General features: G+C 37.6%; 1 protein-coding gene across 1 annotated transcript in view; it reads left to right on the top strand.

Moving 5' to 3' along the window:
* Positions 1-19,846, top strand: part of LOC139717065 (uncharacterized) — a 64,650-nt gene that overhangs the window by 10,796 nt on the left and 34,008 nt on the right. Inside the window, exon 2 of the mRNA XM_071628574.1 lies at positions 9,598-9,706. Within this exon, the coding sequence (XP_071484675.1) occupies positions 9,598-9,706 (109 nt within the window). The remainder of the gene's footprint in view (positions 1-9,597; positions 9,707-19,846) is intronic.

Raw genomic sequence — 19,846 nt, 5'->3', positions numbered from 1 at the left:
ATTTAATACTTCCTCCAAGAAGGCATGACCCCATGATGGCACAACTGTGTCTAACTGACGTGACGTCTTTGCCACGAATATTTAGTACTCTTTAGCGGCAGAAATAACAGAAACATGACTTTCTCTTTTTAATGACTTAATGATTCCTCTCCTTTTTGTCAGTCAGGAATGAACATGTTTTTTTTTCAACTCTTGATAGAGACTAGAATATTAGAGACGAGTTATCATGCCACATGATATCAATAGAAATATACGCATTATTTTTTAAAAAAGGCTTTATCATTGTACAGGTTTGGTTTGGTTTTGTTCTTTTAACTCGAGAGATAAGCATCTGTGAGGGTATGTTGTGGATGCACATGTCAACACGAGAATAATTTAAAAGTTCGATAATTGCGTTGACGTTCTCGTTACTTTTATCCTCACGTCGATTCATTGTATGAAGCCTTTTGTGTATCTTTATGTGTTCTCTCAAGTTTGTTTAGTTATCAGATATCTACTTACAAATATATGATACCTATCTATCTATAGATGTAGGCCTATGTTATGAATTATCATCGCACATTATAACTATATCCTTCCTGTCAGGGTTTCTGGGGTTATTTTCAGTATTTAAAAAAAAATCAACACTTATAGTTCTAAAAATAAGAGAAGAAAAAGATTATACTTGTACTGCCATATTAGAACAAACTGGACAGGATTATGTTATCCTAGTGAATCACGAGTGAATTTAAAAGAGTGAATGTATCAGGTGGATGTTGAGGAGAAATCAACATAAAGGGATGTTGTATCGAGCCTACTCCTACGGAATTCAAACGAGTAGGCCCTATTTAATATAAAAGAAAATACTTTATATAATGAGACAACGGGATCGCACCCTTATTACTGATTTACTCAAAGAAAGAGAAGCAAAAATAATAGCATTACTGAAAGCTGCGTGGAGGGATCCTCCGATGAAAACCTGTATCTATACACCGACAATTTGTGTTCTTGGTGTTGGCACGAAATATCGATATCGATCACATTTATGATGTCGCGGAGCTGTCGTGGTTCAGTGGACATGGTGGATATCTCAATCACTAGTTCCCTGATTCGATTCCCCTGGCTGCAGCCGTTATGCCCCTGGGCAACGTACTAAAGTCCCCTCCAAATCCCTCGGAAGCCGTTGGTTGCGCGGTAAAACAGCAATTGTTTGGTTTTGTTTTTGTTTTGTTTTTGTTTTTTTGGGGGGAGGCATGTAAAACAATTCAATTTAATTCAATGTTTCCTTCCAGTTTTCGCTATTGCATCGAGATAGCAGTCACTAAAACACAAAGTCATGTCAAGCCTTGTGCCATTGTCAAGATTTAGTTGCTGCTAGAAGTGCTCTGTTAGGCTTTGCAAATAGGAATCCATGCCATTATAAGATTATTTAACCGGTGGGGCGGAGACAAAAACATTTAAGGTTATTCCCAAACTGTCGAATTAAAATAGTCGGGTGGAAATTCACTTGGCAAAAGCATGCATGTGCAACAGTGACGAAGCATAATCCGACTGGCTATTTTCATTATCGACATGCGGAAATTAGATTAATGACTTTCTTGTCCAAAGAAAAACATTTGTTGTTCTGCGTTATCCTTTCCATATTAGATTATTTCCTCCAAATAGCCAGATCAAGGGCTTTCGGATTTCTATTTTCTCCAGAGGTACGTGATTAATCTATGCTCATGACTATAAACTTGTATTTAAAAACATATTGACGAAAACAAAATCTTTGTAGGAGCAGCGTTTGCTATCTTTAATCAATGTTTAATCGATCACCTTAGAATTGTATCAAAACGCTGAACAAAGAGAACTGAACAGTGACGAAAACAAATGAAATCATTCAAGATGCAGAGGAAACTCTCAATGCTAAGTAATCTAAAGCAGTTGTTAATTGACACTATGATCTATTCACCTCATTGAGACTAGGGATATAGTGATTTGCAAAACCAACCGATTTTTTCGTACATCTTTTCATTGCACGTGTTTGCATCACATTCAGATGCGTATCTCATGCAAGATATCTGTCAATTTGGGCCTTCGTGTTGTCGTTATTTTTGGTCGTTTGTTTAAGGCTTCCAAGAATATGTTTACCTTATTGGTGGTGACAGAATTCGGACGTGGTTTCCGTCTTTTCTCCGCCGACCTGCGACTAAAAAGACCTATTTGTTTCTCTCCTCAAGTAGTGGCTCGTCTTTAGGCAAACACTTGAGGAGGGGGCTTCTACGAATGGGAATGGATGCCTTCCCAAATGCGAATGCGCGCTTCTAAGCCCGGCGGAATTGAATCAAAGAGCTACCAGGCTTGCGATTCATTTTTCATCACTACACTCGCTACGACCTTCAAACGGTCAAATTCACCAGCCAAAATATTTTCTGGAAAATATGCTACAAAATCGAAAATAAAAAAGGCAGAATGAAAATAACAGTAAAAATATTATTTGGTACTTCATGAATATCCACTGTAGGGCAGGAAAATATTTCAAAATGAGGAATAATCATAAGAAAATTAAAACTTCGATCGACTGAAAAAAATAAAGGATTAAAAGTTTAATAGCCGCTTGGGATTCAATAAGGTTCCTTTCACTGAGGTCTTCGGGAGCTCTTAATTCACAATCACAACCGTCATAATTTTAGGGAGATATGTAATCACTTTTGATAAATCCCACGATTATGATTAATGGCGTTTTAACATGGACTTCAAGGCGCAGTCATATACGTCGAATCAAACAAGCAGACATCCTCCACGATGAAATACATCTAATTGTTTTAACTCTCCTGTTATTTGTGGTAAAGGCGCTTTTGAAATGCATTAGTTACAAAATTAAAAGTCTTTGTTATACAAGAATTTGAACAAATCGAACAGTATTTATCGAAAGTATTTACAAGAAAGCATATTGCATTGCTCTCCAATAAAACCGACATGTACTTACGATAATGGTTCCTCATGAATGAATATAGTTAGTATGGGATTGGAATGGTCGTAGACAATAGTAGATTTTCCTAACGACTGTGCCTACCTGCCTACTGTAAATTTCAGACGGAGTTTCATAAATGTGTCAATGATAAGAATAGCTGCTGAGTTATACATACTCTTCACATCAAAGCAACGGTGATACCTCATGGAAACTAACTGAAAACTACCAAGATAATACCTCTCAGCGCCTTGTATTCTGATTTATCATTGAGATGTGAGGTATAGTATCTTTTATCTTTTAGTTTAGCAGCAACATTTTATTTCTTTTTGAAACAAGACAATATTTCAGGCTTTTATTGCCTTCTCACGATGTCAATGACAAAATTACAGACATGTAACATCTGATACAATTAAGAACTTTTAAATGATTATGTGGTAATAATCTAACTCTTTAGAAATAGTGCAACACCAGCCAAAATACGATGACATTTTTTTTCAAGTAGATATTTTGTATTCAAAGAAGAATTGACTTTTAAAGAAAAGGTGCCTTTTGTACATCTTCCAAGAATAAAGTAAACGAGCGAGCATCCCTTACTCTCAGTGCCACACAAAACATATGGCGAAAGAGAAACTGATTATTTATGGGGGTGTGAAATAACATAATCTGCAAGATCGAGTTCGTTTTAATTTGAACTTTGGTCATGTGCATCAACGGGAATCGTTTAGACCTGAAAAGCTTTTGTTTATCCCGTTTTCGCACACCGACTTTCTGCTTCGTTTAATCTTTCTTGGAAGCTGATGGTGACGGGGTTTGTACAGCAAATGGCGCGTTCATGACAAAGTGCCCCTGACGCTATAGCACTGCAGTTATACATGTATATGTATTTGCCTTTTCCACTGTAATTCTTTCTTTTATTCTCCTTTTCTTCTTTTTTTTTTCCTTGCATGCTGCAACCGGCGAGTTCAAAGGCGTGCAAAACAATAAATAAATCGGTGTATCGCAATTTTTCCTCTGACCCGTGAACCGTCAGTGGCATCAGAGATGACGACGCGGAAACAATATCGATGTCCCGAGAGCGCGTGTTTATGTCAACTTTCCCGGGCCCGGCAAAGAGTTGGTGGAGGAGATTTGTCATGGCGAACCGGGAATCGTATATTTGTTTTATAGCCGCTGCGTACATCTAGGCATGCTAGGGGAGACATGAACGTCTCTCCACCACCCATTCTCCACCTCCTCCTCCTCCTCCTCTTATTGTTCCTTACTGCCTTTCCCTCTCTATACTACTAACTCTCGCTTTAAGAAATCGTGTCTTGCATGTGGCTGCCTTTGGGGTATATAGGTGCCAATTGCCCCATCTGTCTCAGTGTTCCCTTAAAATAGATATCAAACATTTTTCTTCATTTTCCCGTATTTTTGTTTTTAGCACTGTGGCTGTCTTTACTCCCATATTGCGAAACGTTTTAACCTGACCAGATGATAAGTAATCACATTCCTCTAAATGTATCCCTAGTAAACTATGTGTGCGTATAGATGTGTCTAGCAGAATATTGTGCACCGCTGGTCGTTTCACTTGGCTGAAGTTTTCTTGCTTAAAATATTCGATAGATGTATTTATTCCATTCCACATATTCCATTTATTTTCAACTTAATTGATTTTTTTTTATTGCTTGTTTACAGAAGCAAGATGTTCACACCTCATAATAGTAACTTATCATTCTTTCTTGTGTGTGTGGAAACCGTCAGAAAAAAAGGAAAGAAACGTATGTATGTATGTATCTATCTACCTATCTATCTATCTATCTATCTATCTAAATATGTTTATACATACATTATGTAAATAACCTTTTTTTTTTTTTGAACGAACACATATACTTTTGAAAAACAAGTTTAGGACATTTTTCCCAGAAATTTGACCATTATCAATATTGTGCTTGGGTAAAGATTTTGATATTGAAGTCCCATATTTGTATGATGGTTTGTTTTGTTATATTTCACCATTTCGCTTTTGGATCGGACAAAATACACGAAACGTTAAGTTTGGTCTACTTATCAAAGTCGAGGTGTAACATTCCAAGAGCTGTGGCCTCCTCTGAGATTTAAAGGACAAGTCCAACTTAGAATTGTGTCAGTTATTTCGTATGAAAGTAGAAAAAATATGAGAAGCAGATCAGTAAACAATTGAGAAAAAATCGGACACAATGTCATAACATAAACGTTATGTAAATCGTTAAAGTTTAGAGAGCAAGACAAATTGGCAACCCTGTATGCTTGTGTTGAGCAGCTCAATTTGTTGTTGTTATTTTTATACAAAGGAACAAAATGATATCAGGATGGACTTTCTCTTGAACTCCAAATGTACTTTGACCTCAAAAAATCTTGATACGTATTCCATGAGTCAGTTCTGCGTTAGTGACAGCTCTCTGATTAACGTCGTTAATTTGGGATATACCATGTGTGTACCGAGAGAATTGTCAACCATCCCATCACGCTACAAGCAGCCATGATGTGTGCGTATTAGCAGTGTCTGAATCACGCTCAAGATGTAAAGAGAAGAAATTGTCGTAAACGCAAATTAGTGCCAAATGGACGCGAATGTATTTGACGCGTCAGCCTACATTTACGACGGCGCCATGCCTAATGTACACACAGTGACTAGAAGGTCGTAAGTGTTCAAATCAAGCCAAGACTGCAGGATAGATAAAAAAAGAATGCACATAATTGGCAGCTGCCACTTCAGACAGGTTATACCGATGTCAAAATGCGGTCTTTAGTGGTAGTGAAGTAGCTTTAATGTGCAGTTTTGATAGAAGATCATAAAGTCATTCACATGACGACAACAAGCTTTTCTGGGGGATGAATTTATTTCTTCATGTTCTTAGTCTAGATTGATATCTTATCAGGCAAAGCACAGCACAACATTGTGCTGATAACCATAACGCACTTTTTATATTTCATTCTATACAGTATGTTATGTTTGGGGGCAGTGCCTTCTTAAATTTGACACTAAATCTTGGATCACAGCATATGACGACATGACAATCATCCGACTAGAATCTCTTTAAAAATCCGTAGACGTTCTAGAAACAAATCTCTTCCGTTCCTTTCGAAGAAAATAAACACCTCGCAGTCGTATGTGCTCCGAAATTAGCCTTGTTACATAATATTAAGACTAAGAGGGCGGAGTTCTTAAAGGAGAATTGCAGACCACTTAAAAGTTAGTCTGAAAAGAAAGAGTAAAATATGAAAAGCACAACAGTGAAAATCGGAATGAAATTTTAAAGATTCACTGACATTTGTACAACATTTCGTGAAAAGTTGATATGAATATGTAAATGAGTGAGCTGATGATGTCATCTGCTCACAGTTTCCATTAATCGTGTACCAAACAATGACGTTAATTACATTTTTTTTTGTCTAAAAGTATAAAACATAATGTTATTCCTGGTTGAATAATTTCAACATAATGACCAGTCAGATTATCAGGATTTGAGATTGGGACATAATTGCATTTGATCAAAAAGTTGGAAATTTTATGATTTTATGTATATACCCGAATGGCAAATTGTGAAGGGATGGCATTATCAATTCACTATTTCCATAACTATTGACTGTTTATTTCACAAAACTTCACAATTTCACAACTTCCCTAATTTTCATCTGAGTTTGATCAAACTTTCACTGTTGTGCATGTGAGAGTTTACTTTTTCTTTCTGGACTAACTTTCATGTGTCCCAGATTTCCCCAGGTTAACCGTTGCACTTTTATTGTGGCTTAATTCACCACTAGATTTTTTTTCCCTCACGTTGATTCATCTGATACTATTCACTTCATGGTCAAGTGACTCTCCATGTTTGGTGGGAAACAGGTTGAGGAGGGAAGGGAGATGAACAATCGGGGAAGAAATTACGTTTTTCTTTTTATAGCATTTTTGTTGCAAGAGAACAGTCCTCAAAATATAATGTTCCTCACGGAGATTAAAAAACTAGAACACACACTCCTAGGCAGACAAAAGACTACCAACTCAATGAATGATATACTAACATTTTGGATACGAAAACAAATTACACTCACAATATCAGTTTGCCATCAGCAATTCTGGCCTTAATGCCAATCACAAGATGAAACATTCTGCAAGCTTGCTTGATTTTTTGTTTTGCTATAGTATGCACTAACCCCAAATATGCCAAAGTAACTGATCACAAAACTGTCGGAAAAAGTTGTCTACGACTGCTGTACCATGCACTGCTATCACATTTTCATAGAACTGGCGCTCTAAAGGGTATTATACGAAATCTCCAGAACTAAAGACAAAGACAAAGAATTTGGAGCAGCAATAATTCTTTTCATTTCGTACCATAAATCACGTAGAAAGAACGGCATATCGGTAAAAGAAAAATAAAGATATAAGAGACAGAGCAGAGTAATGGTTATGTGCTAATGTGGAACTTTTTCTATCAAATTGAATAAAATGATACGCAGCAGGAGGCAAAAAAAGAGAAGAAGAATGAAGAACACAACAAGAAACATCGATCAAAGTGTCAACGTACACATATGCACCTATAGAATTAAACGTCCATATACACTGTAAGGAACGTCATGGTATTGAGTTATGGGTACTTAACCCCCTTTCTGAAAATCCAGGGGGAGGGATGATTGGTCAGGAATTATTATGTACGACAGTGAATACATTCTGTGATTTGAAAATTAAATGTATTTATACATTCATTCCCATTTACGTTTTTACAGGATTTTTTTTGGTGTTTGAATAAAATTACTGACTGAAACAGCAACGCTCGGGGGTCTAACTTCAAAAGGACCCCTTTGAACTTTCGAGGAAATTTTTATCATCTAGGCCAGTCTATTATTCCAGACAATTACCTGGTGTTCATTGCGACTGATTAATTTCGCACTTCACTCAAATCAAATTTATGTGATTTTGATGCTCATCAAGTAACTCATGACATAAAGTGAGTAATAATTTCTCAAATATATGAATTACAATACAACACTATAGTTGCCCTTGGTTATTAGCAATTTCAATTCAGCGTAATGGGAATTAGATGGAATGATTATAGAACACGCTGTGTGATCTTTAAAATAGGTATAGTACTATGGATCACCGGCTTGTTTCTTGTGCTGAATGTCGTCACATAAAATCCATGATGGACATTTGAAGTTGTGTATTGCGCTCACTTTTAAGACGCATATATATATATATATATATATATATATTATATATATATATATATATATATAACACAGTGCTTATATAGCGCATATCACTACCGTGGTGTCTCTATGCGCTTTAAGGAGAGGGATGAAGTAGAAAGAAGAAATGCAGTGTACAATATGTGTACCATAAATGCAGAACCAAACTCATTCATAATACTTTTTGAACAGAAATGTCTTGAGAGCAGTTTTAAACTTTAACACTGTGGGAGCTTCTTTTATATAACACGGAACAGCGTTCCACAGTGTGGGAGCAGCATGGGCAAAAGATCGCTCACCATAAAACTTTGTTGTGATAATAGGACATTGGAGAAAATTTTTCTGAGTTGATCTTAAATTACGAGAGGGAGCGTACCTGACCAAGAACTTACTGAGATATTCTGGTGCCATTGAATACACACAATCAAAATTGCTACGACAGCGCTTGATTTTGAAGGCATCTAACAATATCAAATCGTCCATGTAGAGGCTTATCGGAATAATTGAATGTAAAGGTCGATGTTATGTAACTATCCCCGATCGTCAGATCTTGAGGCTATGGAGTAGGCCCTATATAATTTATGAATATCGGTCACTAATGCCTCACCATTACGGCCAATGATATAAATTATCAAAGCCCTGTGTTTTCAGAATGCAATGAATAGTTATTTGTACTTTGACCTTATGACTGTCTCCTCCGTAACCCATCAACAACTCTACAGAAATGAATAAAGACAAATCCTCACTACACACTGCTAAATGTTCATTTATAAGTGGGTTGCCTTATACGCTGGATACTGAGTCAATATTAACCCTTTGTGCGCATTGAGGGCAGTTTGGCGCAGAAATCCCACATAGCATTGTCCACACCGTCCAAAGTCCATGGCGCAGAAAGGGTTAAATGTTATTACCGGCAACTACCAACTAAGAGTGAAAGGTCGTTCACCTTAATCCAGATTGTATCATGGCATGTGAATTCATAACCTCTCTCATTACGTCTGCGGGTGTTCAAATGCATACAAAGTGCGTAACAATGTTATGAAACTTTCCACCCTTAAACAGCATTGATATAACAAATACGCTTAATGCCCGAAGAACGATAACAAATGAATGAATAAGTATATAGATGAATAGATTATAGATAGATAAATGAATGGATGAATATCTATAAAGAGAATGAAAGAATGAATAATGAATAGATGAATAAACATTGATAAACAACAAGAGAATTAAGCTTACAATTATTGTTCATTTCGTCTTAATAATTGGTATGAATTTCCGCAGATTTATAGAAAGTAATTTGTGCGGGGGGGGGGGGGGGGGAGATGGGGTCTAATCTATGTGTTACGTGTGTTCTTAACGTGTGCATATATTAAACTTGTTAGCCTGGTATGAATACATGTAGGCCTACTCAGAAAAATGAGAGGAATGAAATATCCTATTCTTTCTCGCAGGTATTCAACCCGACGTACGCAGCGACCAGGCTCCGGAGGCTCAGACCTGTCGCCCGAAGTGCACGGCAGAGTTCTGCAAGGGCAACCCCAAGGCCATTTGCTCCGCAGTGTGAGTAGGATTTTTATGTAATCACTTCTTACTGAAAATGAAACTTCACCTCACCAGTTACTATTTAATCTTTTTCCCCGGAGTCTTTCTCTTCATTCGGCGCTCGCAAGAACTCGTCCTGTCTCATTTGAATTATCACTGTCAATTCTTTTCTGCAGTAATCGTAATCATGACGAGCTTAATACAGCAGTATTAGTTTTTGCCAACGTGTGTGCGGCAGAACGACACGAGCGCAATATGCGAAGCGCGCGGTATACTTACGCGCATCGCATGCGTCCGTGTCATTCTCCCGGGCACACGACGTGATGATCATAGTTACATAATCATCCGTCAGTATTGTCAATACAATCATCAACACTATCCATCACCATGGACTATTAATATGTTGCGATATTACAGCCTGTGTGACGAACAAAAGAACCACTGGTTTATATCCTTAGACATAAAAAGACTTATAGTTTCCATTAATGCGTGTGGAGATTGATTTCCACTTTAAAACGTCTCATTTTCACGAACGAAATCAAGGTTTGTATCAACAGCGCTACATCGGTGTAAAGATAGTACATAGTCAGCTGAGTTTTAAAGTTAAGGGCGTAGTCCCGTCAATGTTGCGCAAACAACTCGGAAACAATGAACCACAATCTAGTCGGTAATATCGGTCAGGATTTATTAAATGGGTTGGACACACGATTACCCCCGCCTCCAAACTCTAAGAATTGTGTATCGCTTAAGGTAACCATAGTAACGTCACACGAGACTGTTCTCCTGTTGTGTCGTTTTTTTCTCGCTCGTGACCGCGCTTATAACCAGGATTAGCATAGTTCCAAAAGCGTTCTGTTAGATCATGACGTGTATCAAACATGACCGATGATGACATGACGCATACCTTTTATTGTTGATGATCTATTTACGTCATCTATGCACATAATGTCTCTTGCGTTCAGCAAACAAAAATCGTACAAAGTTTGGAGAGAAACGAATTTTCAAGAATCTTTCGATCATGATTTTTTTCTTTCTCCCAAGTCACCTGGTTTCATGCTTTGGGAGAGGCATTCATTTCTTAAACATTATAATCGATTGTCCTAGTGAGGAGTAGAACTCATTTTCGTTTTTGTTAGTTTTTTCTGTTGCCCACTCGAGAATATATTCGTGGACACACGTAACGCTATAATACGCCAAAACAGGTCCATGTCAACCACAGTAATAATGGACATAAAATGATAACCTAAGACAATGTTATCACTCTTTTTTTGTTAAAATTTAATATTACCCGAGTCTTGGGTAAAATCATGTTTTATATTATCGTAATTATCATATTGTTAATGGATTCAGAAAGTAAAGATGGGGTTATCAATAGATTAGAATGCATACGCTGCCAGCTAAATAGGTGTTGTTGAGGTTTTTACGTGACAGAATCACGTTATGACTGACAAAAAAAAAAGTCAGACCAAAATTTTGGTGATTCCTGTGTTGATGGATATGCATTCCCATGCAGTTGCTGCATAAATTATACAGTATGCAGTTCTTAAAATGACAGTAGAGCTACCTTGTTTAAAAATATTTGATCCCCATTACACTCGATAATCCTCAATTTCCTCATATCGCTTATTAGGCCTACTTACTGAGTAGGCGTGGGTTGTTTTAAATCATTGCCTTTGACATGTACTGTCCAACGCCTTTTGAAGTGTCCGAGTCAAGCTCTTTTCTTTTCTTTTCTTTTTTCATTCTATGTACAGCTAAAAGCAATCATTTTACGCCAAGTCGTAATGATTCGTGACATCATAGTCCCACATATTGCCGGCTTTGTAAGTTAGCACATGCAGTTATGTCGCTCACAGAAACATTTATTCAACGGGCATATTATGCATTGTGCGTATCTAGAGGAGGTGGGAAGCGGAGGGGAGGGGTTGGAGGGTGTAATACCATCCCTGTCGAACTAGATTTGTTCGAGGATTTCCTAGTTGGTGCTCTTGACATTATTTTTGGAAATTGTCTGTACTCGGCGGAAACTGTGGCTATCAATTCAACAACTCTCAGATGGGTCCAGCTTAATTGTAACTGTTCTCCCGGTGGAGGGCTGCTAAACGAGAAGAGACCTTTAGAAGAAGAGACGAGAATTTTAAAGGGGTATACCAGTACTTCACCGCCACACGTCAAAACATTGGGTGCTGTTCGTTATTCCGAGGGTTCGTAATTCCGAAGGTTTGTTAATCCGAAACACACAAATTCCCTATACCTAGAGGTTCGTTAATCCGAAAATGAAAAAGGGTTCGTTAATCCGAACATTTGTGGCGTTATTCCGAAGGTTCGTTATTCCGAAGGCTCGTTCATAAGAAAAAGAAATAGGGTTCGTCTTTCCGACGGTTCGTTAATCCGAAAATGAAATAGGGTTCGTTATTCCGAAGGTTCGTTGATCCGACAATGAAATAGGGTCCGTAACGAACCTTCGGAATAACGAGCTGTGTTTCAGTTTCGGATTAACGAACCTTCGGAATAACGAACCTTATTTCATTTTCGGATTAATGAACCTTCGGAATAACAAACCTTATCACATTTTCGGATTAACAAACCTTCGGAATAACGAATCTTCGGAATAACGAACCTTCGGAATAACGAACCTTTGGACTAAAGAAACCTTCGGAATAATGAACCTTCGCGGAATAAAGAACTATAGCCAAAACATCACCGAGCCAACTCGTGGTGTCCACATTGTCAATTGTCTTTGGCGTTGTCTTCGTTGTTTGTATTGTTGTTGAACAGCCAGGTTGATTCATTTAGAAAAGAGCACAAACAGAAAAATCGCATACGATAGCAAGATGCAAATCGCATGGATGGTATTATCTTATTTATTGTTCTTGTTGATAATGATGATGAATAGTATGAAGTAACTTTGGTTGTTAGGGCAACTCTTCAAACCGTTACATATTCAAAAGCAATTTCAAGGTAGTTTCAGTTGACTTTCTCCTTGTTCCTGATGGATGATTATTTCCTTGAAGGCATTAATCTTGAACCAAGTGGTCTGTAAAATGAACGATAAAAAATCATTCGTTTTTATCCTGCATCCATTCCACAGCCAGTGTATGCTGAAGTATAGGTTGCTTGGGGTCTATCTATCGACAAAGAAATCGAATGTTTTCGAACCATTTTAACACGTGAGCAATTAATATCTTTACAAAGCTATAACACAACACAGGGGGTTCATAGAAGTTTTAAGGCAGGTCATAGGAGAGGCTCATCAAAAAGTCTGGAAAAAAACCCAAATCTTTATTCATGATTCCTTTTTCTTTCACTCGTCAATTCTAATAATAGATGTAAAAAGGACATTATATTTTTCCAGAGTCGACAATGCGCCCTTTAAGAAATGTGGAACAATTCTTAAAGCATATTCAAATATTGAGCAGAGGTTGGACGAGAATCGCGCTGTAACACAAAGCATGGCACCTTATAGAGCATGCTTTTAGGCAGCGAAACATGAGTCAAAACTCTCATTTGGCCACTGAGCTTCTCTTGTACATAACGTATTCTTATGTTTCCGAGGATATTTTGCAGCGTCATGGATGAAATTCAGGGAGGAAATCAAAACAACAAATGTTTCAAAAGGGAAAGGAAAAGGAATATCAGCTCTGAATCCATCGGGCCTTGTCATTGAGAGATCTCGACTTTTGTTCATGCTCTGCTTTACACTGTCTGTCTGATCTTCTTTCTGTCTGTATTTGTGTTTGTTTGTGTGTTTGTGCGCGTGTTTGTGCGTGTGTGTGGGTGACTGTGTGTTACTGCATTTTGTCTTTATATAGTGGAAGATTGACATTATTTTGTACTATGTTGTGTACAATGCAGTTTGTCTTTGCACAATGTTTTGTTTTAGTTTCTGTGAAAGTGAATTTTGGGATATCAAATTGAACGAAATTTTAATAAAGAATTTAAAAAAAAGTATATTTGATTACATTGTATATCAACGCGCGGCCTTTTCATGATCCTGATACTGTTGTATTTTGGGACATTTGAGTACCAAATTAGTTTTACACTAGTCGTGAATGCTTGAACAAACCATTGATAACAATTTTAAGACAAAGTGCGTGCGTGTGTGTGTGTGTGTGTGCGAGTTGGGTAACTAGGAAAGAAGATGAGGTTTGAGATACCTTGGCCTTGTCCACGGCTACAATGTCCTGAATATTTTTGGTTTAGATTAGGCGCTTTCAGGTCCGTTAATAAGAAAACTAACCCATTTATACGACATGTTTGGCAGAGGGCCTGATAGGGATTTCCTGACTTCTTGTGACGATGGTTCGAACAATCCCTAAACATAATGAGATGATTATGGTTATATAAGGTCAGATTTGTAACGTGTTCATGAATGTCTACCCCAAATAGAAAGAATGAGATCTTCCTCAGTGTCTTCAGTGGTTCAACAAAATACAGAGAAGAAAATGAAGCCAGAAGTCTCAGAAAGACCAAATTTGATCTCTCAAGTGGAACCAAAGCAGAGAGAGAGAAAAAAAAAAGAAAAGAAAAAGGAAATGTACCAACTGCTGATAATCGTCATTTAGGATCTTGGGAGGGTTTGAAATGCTCATTTTTTTTTTTTGCAAAATGATCATTCATTCACATGACTTTCCCACTTATTACCTTTGCAATCTGACTTGTAAAATCTACGATTGTATACAAAGAGAATAATCTAAATATATAATATAATATGTGATGTATAAAATAAGAAAGATAATATTTCTTTACTTCTATGAAGATTATCATGTCGATCTTGCCGTTGTTTTGTTTTGTTTGTGTGTGTTTTTTTTTTTTTTTTGGTTTTTTTTTAGGGGGGTAGGGTGGGGGAATGTAATTTCCCTCTAATTGTTCTTGAACAAGTTAAGTTTTCGACTGGACAGCCGGTGTGAGACTTGTATACTTCAGAGAAACGTGCTGTTTGCACAGTAAATTCGTTGTGGCATTGTGTAGGGAGGCGTATTTTCACACCTACTTGAGTTTAATGTACCACATCGTTACGCGGTTTGCGCCGGGCAAGCATGTCAAGTGGTCCTTGTGGCTTCACGGCTCCTCAACCCCCTTTTTTTCGTTCTCCCCCGTCTTTTCGCCGTTTAGGAGTCTGCCAGTTTCAGAGAAACTCATTTGCCTCTCCCCTTCACTCCATCCTCACTATATACCCATACACAATGCTTTTTTTTAAATAATTCTTTATTCGAATTTCGTTCCAATTTCATATCGCAGAAACAGAAACGTTCACAGAAACAAAAACAAAACATTATACAAAGACAAACTGCATTATACACAAACATTGTACAAAATAACGTCAATCTTACACTATATTTTAAGGACAAAATGCAGTAACACAAACATTGTGCAAACTAATGTCAAACTTACATTGTAACACTTTTAACCAAGGAAACGAAATCCGCTTTTTGTTTCTTTATAAACACATATTCTCGCAAAAAGCCCGCAAAACGGGGAACACAATAGATAATTTTGCTCAAAACTAAATACACACACACTCAAAACAATACACACACAATACACACACGCGCGCACACACACACAAAACACGGGTGCTGTTCGTTGTTCCGAAGGTTCGTTAATCCGAAACACACAAATTCCCTATACCTAGAGGTTCGTTAATCCGAAAATGAAAAAGGGTTCATTAATTCCAACATTTGTGGCGTTATTCCGAAGGTTCGTTATTCCGAAGATTTGTTAATCCGAAAATGAAATTTGGAATAACGAACCTTCGGAATAACGAATCTTCGGACTGAAGAGCCTTCGGAATAACGAACCTTCGGAATAACGAACTGTAACCAAAAACACATATTCACACACAATTAATATCAAAATAAAGAAAAGTGAGTTCCAAACAGTAATGATCACACAAAAGATTCGAGAGCAGTTGGCGAGGAAAAAATTCGATGTCAATTAAATTGTAGATGAGAATGACAAGAGAGGAATATAAGCCTAGATGAGAAAGCGATGATGATGACGATGACGATGACGATGACGATGACGATGATGATGACGATGATGATGACGATGATGATGGTGGTTGCTAATGATGACGAGAATTTGAGCGAGAAGGTAGACAAAAAGGTATGAGAGATACTACCAGTAACAGTAACGATGACAATGAATGAAGGAGTTACATATTAAGACTTATGAAGAGTAAGAAGGAAAATTTGGAGAGTGCAATTTCAATAACAAACGAATGATGGACAGTAAACATGATAACGAGGTATTTGTCACGTTTTATTCACAAATCAAAACTATAATATCATTAAAACTATAATATGGTGCAGAAGCACTTCAAATCAGTTTGTTTTCTGCACACCTCACTTGAATTTATATAGTTTATTTTTTCTTATTTCATTAAAAAAACCGAGTTATTTTTCTGTGTCAGATTGTTATAATTTCAGCTTATTTCCTCATTGATGCCAAAGTGAACGTGGTGTGGAATTTTCATATTTCTTTCAGTCATGTTTGGATGGATGACAGTTTTCGGTTGTTCACTGTCCGCTGAAGAGGAAAACTTCCAGAGTCATTCTTCGCCGAGATCAATATTGACAAACGACCGTGGAAAAGAGCTCACTAGAGGGCGTTAGTCATTCAGACCTGTTCACAATAATTAGTGTTTGTTCTGTCGAGTATGATACATTATGACGGCAATTCAGACGGTGTGAAAAGTTTGCTGTCTGAGTCATCGTATTAATCCGCGGCGTTTCCCAAAGTTCGGTTTGACATCTGATATGATTTTTCTTTTTTCCGCGTATCTTTCAAACAAACACGAACTTCACAGACAAAATGACGTGTACGATGTCTGAGGGAATAAGGATGTCAAAGTCTAATGAATGTGAAATAAATGTGCAGGTAAATTGTGCTACATGATAAAAACATGAAAGGTTGTTATCAAATTGGTCTTTAAGAAAATTCAAGAAGAGTGCATGGTGATTTCATGCAGCTGCAGTTGCTGTTGAGAAACAATTTTCTCAACTTGTTGAAGTTGAGAAAATTGATGGAGATCGTAGACACTGCCAACAATAGGGTACCTAAGTGAAGTTTGAGGATGTGTTGTTCTGAGTTTCCTCTCGGCTGGTATCGACAAAGGAAGAATGCAGACATTTTCATGACAAGAAAGAGAACAAAAGCTATGTTTCTTAAAGGTTGATGAACTATTTGTTACGAGGGAACATATCCAAATCATTTCATTTTCCAGTCATGTCTGATCATTTCGAGTAGTGAGAAACGAATCTTTTGCGCTCCGTGCCTGTATGGTTGGAATTTGATCGCGAGTCCGTTTTGTCTACGATCATGACGATGCCGGTGAGTTGTGATGCTGTCCCATATAAACTTCATGCAAAGCAAATCCATTTAATATGTGTGCATGTGTCTGTGTGAGTAAACGTGTGTACACGCCCAAATAATGTGTGTTTCACTCCTGTTCTCGTGATGACATCTACCCGCTATAAGAAAGGAAGGGCGTAATCGTGCGAAGTTACCAATGATCAGTGGAATGCTACCTATACACAGTCACTGGAAGCTTTACATGTGTCATTATTGCACGTGATAATATTGTAATACGTGATAATTTTGCAGGTTATTCCCGTTTCACCGGGATAACACTGATTCATCTAGACAACAGTAATTGACAAGTGACCGCACATCAAGAGGTGACGACACGAATATAGGCTATCCATCTCACACGTCAATCATCCGGCTAGTTAAGTGTCAGATAATGTGGCTAAAGAACAACACTTGCTAATCTAATTGTTTCCTGTGTTGGGAACGTGACCGAGAATCTTTCGCAAGACTGCGCGATACAGCAGGCCTACCTCATCACTTCCGACCGCAGCAAACGATTCCATTTTGACTCTACGCAATTGTTGTTGTAGGTGTTTTTTCGAGGTTCATGACGTATGGAAGTACAGAGACTCTCTATGAACCGCGTTAAAAAAATGAGAAAAACAAAGGGCAATATTACGTGCATTCGGTATTGATTTCAGGGGAAAAGAAAACAAAGCCACACAATCGAATTCAGTACATGTTGTATTAGGATAGACCACACGTTTGCATCAATACACACATACAAACACACAGAAGGAGGCAATCCTGACTCCTCCCAAACAATACACACACGCACGGAACACACGCACTCACGCACGTACGCACAAACTCCAAACTGTTGACAAGCTATCGAAATCCGAACCTTTATTGACGAGGATTTCCCTGGTCTACCACGTAGTCCTACAACCCCCTGTTAACATGATTGACGACTGGTGATAGAAATGGGTGTGTCATCGGAGCGTTTTCTATTGCTGGAGATGGTCTTTGTGATCATTCTTATCTCCCAGTAAATGGATTATATTAACGATAATTTGTAATTACATTGTTAAAGAATATTCGGGGTCTTTTTTTTTCCAAATCATCATGACTAACCATAATGCGCGTAATCATCCCACCCATTGTTCGTTCATATGGCTTATTTGCAAATTTTAACACCGGAGGGCGTTAGCACCGAATCGTCGTTGGTATTGATAATGCCTTTAATTACCTCGTTTGATATTCATAGCGGTAATTATCATCTCTGCTATGAACGCTACTGAGTGTTTGCTCACCGTTTGGCAAATGTCGCCAATGAAAGATAGGAAGTCAACTTACAAAGCGATGACCAATCCGAACAGTGGTAGTTTAAATTGTACGATTGCATTGCATGTAGCAGAATGATTTCTAGCAGGGCGCTATGATCTTTCAACTTCTGACATTCGAACCTAATTATAAGAACTTAGTATGCACGGAAAGACAAAACTTGTAAAGATTGAATTTGTCTTCCTATGTCACTGACGTAGAATATTAGTCTTATTTTGCACGTAACTCTTAAAAGAAACCTAAAACAATAATTGACAGTGATCATGTCGTAAAGTAATGTCATGGTCGGATGTCGGAGGATATAAACACTCTCATCATAGAGATGGAAGACGATTCCACTCTCCTGCTCTCATTGAACCACCACCATAAGAGCCTCAGAATACAAAGGTCATTGCACTAATCTTGCTTTTAAACGATTTTTCAGTTTGATGGTAAAGAACGGGCTTAATTACCCTATCATGTCCATAGTTTGAAGCGGCTTCTCTCACACCCTCCCTTTCTCTCTATTTCTGTTTTGTCTTCCTCTCTCTCTCTCTCTACATTTATTTGCAATGTATGTATGTATGTATATAATATGAAGAGTTTGTTCGCAAAAACCGATAAGTCTATTTTTGAAGATTTTGAAGTACGGTCTCTGTCATAAAATACAAAATAATACCTTTTAAATGATATATTGGTCATTACATATAAAGGTACATTTTTGAAGTTATGGTCAAAAGAAGCAAAAATTTTCTTATTATTTTCTATATTTTTCTTGACCTTTAATCGCAAATATCTCCATTTGGCAAATATGGACTTATCGGTTTTTGCAAACAAACACTTCATATATATATATATATATATATATGTATATATATATATATATGTATATTTATATATAGTTTATAATTTATATATATCACAATGATGTTATATCTCTCTTTTCTATCTCTCTATACTGGTCTTTGTGTCTCTTTCTCTCCCCCTCCCTACATTGCTGCTTAAGAATGATTAATAATCTATTTGGGAAAAATCCAAAAATAACACTCCCATCTGATGGACACGCTCGTTACCCGCGCGCTGTGCAGTATATATGAGGCGTCCCCTTTGGATTCGAATCAGACACCAGCATCTATTGACGGCCCGGCCTCCACATTGAGGGGCAAATGCGATTGCACGTTTGGCGTAATGCATGGTTAGCCTTTAAGGTAAGATTAATATTAGATTTATACCATCAATAGCAGCTCCTGAGAGTTAGCAGGGGGAGATGGGGAGGGGGGGGGGGAGTAGTCACATTGCGAAGACAACAATGGCAAATTTAAGCGTTGATCTCACGGTTAATCTTTTAATTACAATTAATATTAGGTTAATACCATCAATCGCAGCTCCTGAGATTTAGGAGGGGGAAATGGGGAAAGGGGTGTGGGGTAGTCACATTGTGAAGACAACAATGACATATTCTAGCGTTGATTTCCGAAGAATATCACATGAAGAAAACTATAGGAACCCTCTGAGGAATAG

This window comes from Diadema antillarum, unplaced genomic scaffold (genome assembly GCF_040938485.1).
Source record: "Diadema antillarum isolate AM-2024a unplaced genomic scaffold, OU_Dant_1.0 scf00000071, whole genome shotgun sequence".
NCBI lineage: Eukaryota > Metazoa > Echinodermata > Echinoidea > Diadematoida > Diadematidae > Diadema > Diadema antillarum.
Note: the sequence above shows the minus strand (reverse complement) of the source record. Positions and strands in the feature narration are given on the sequence as shown.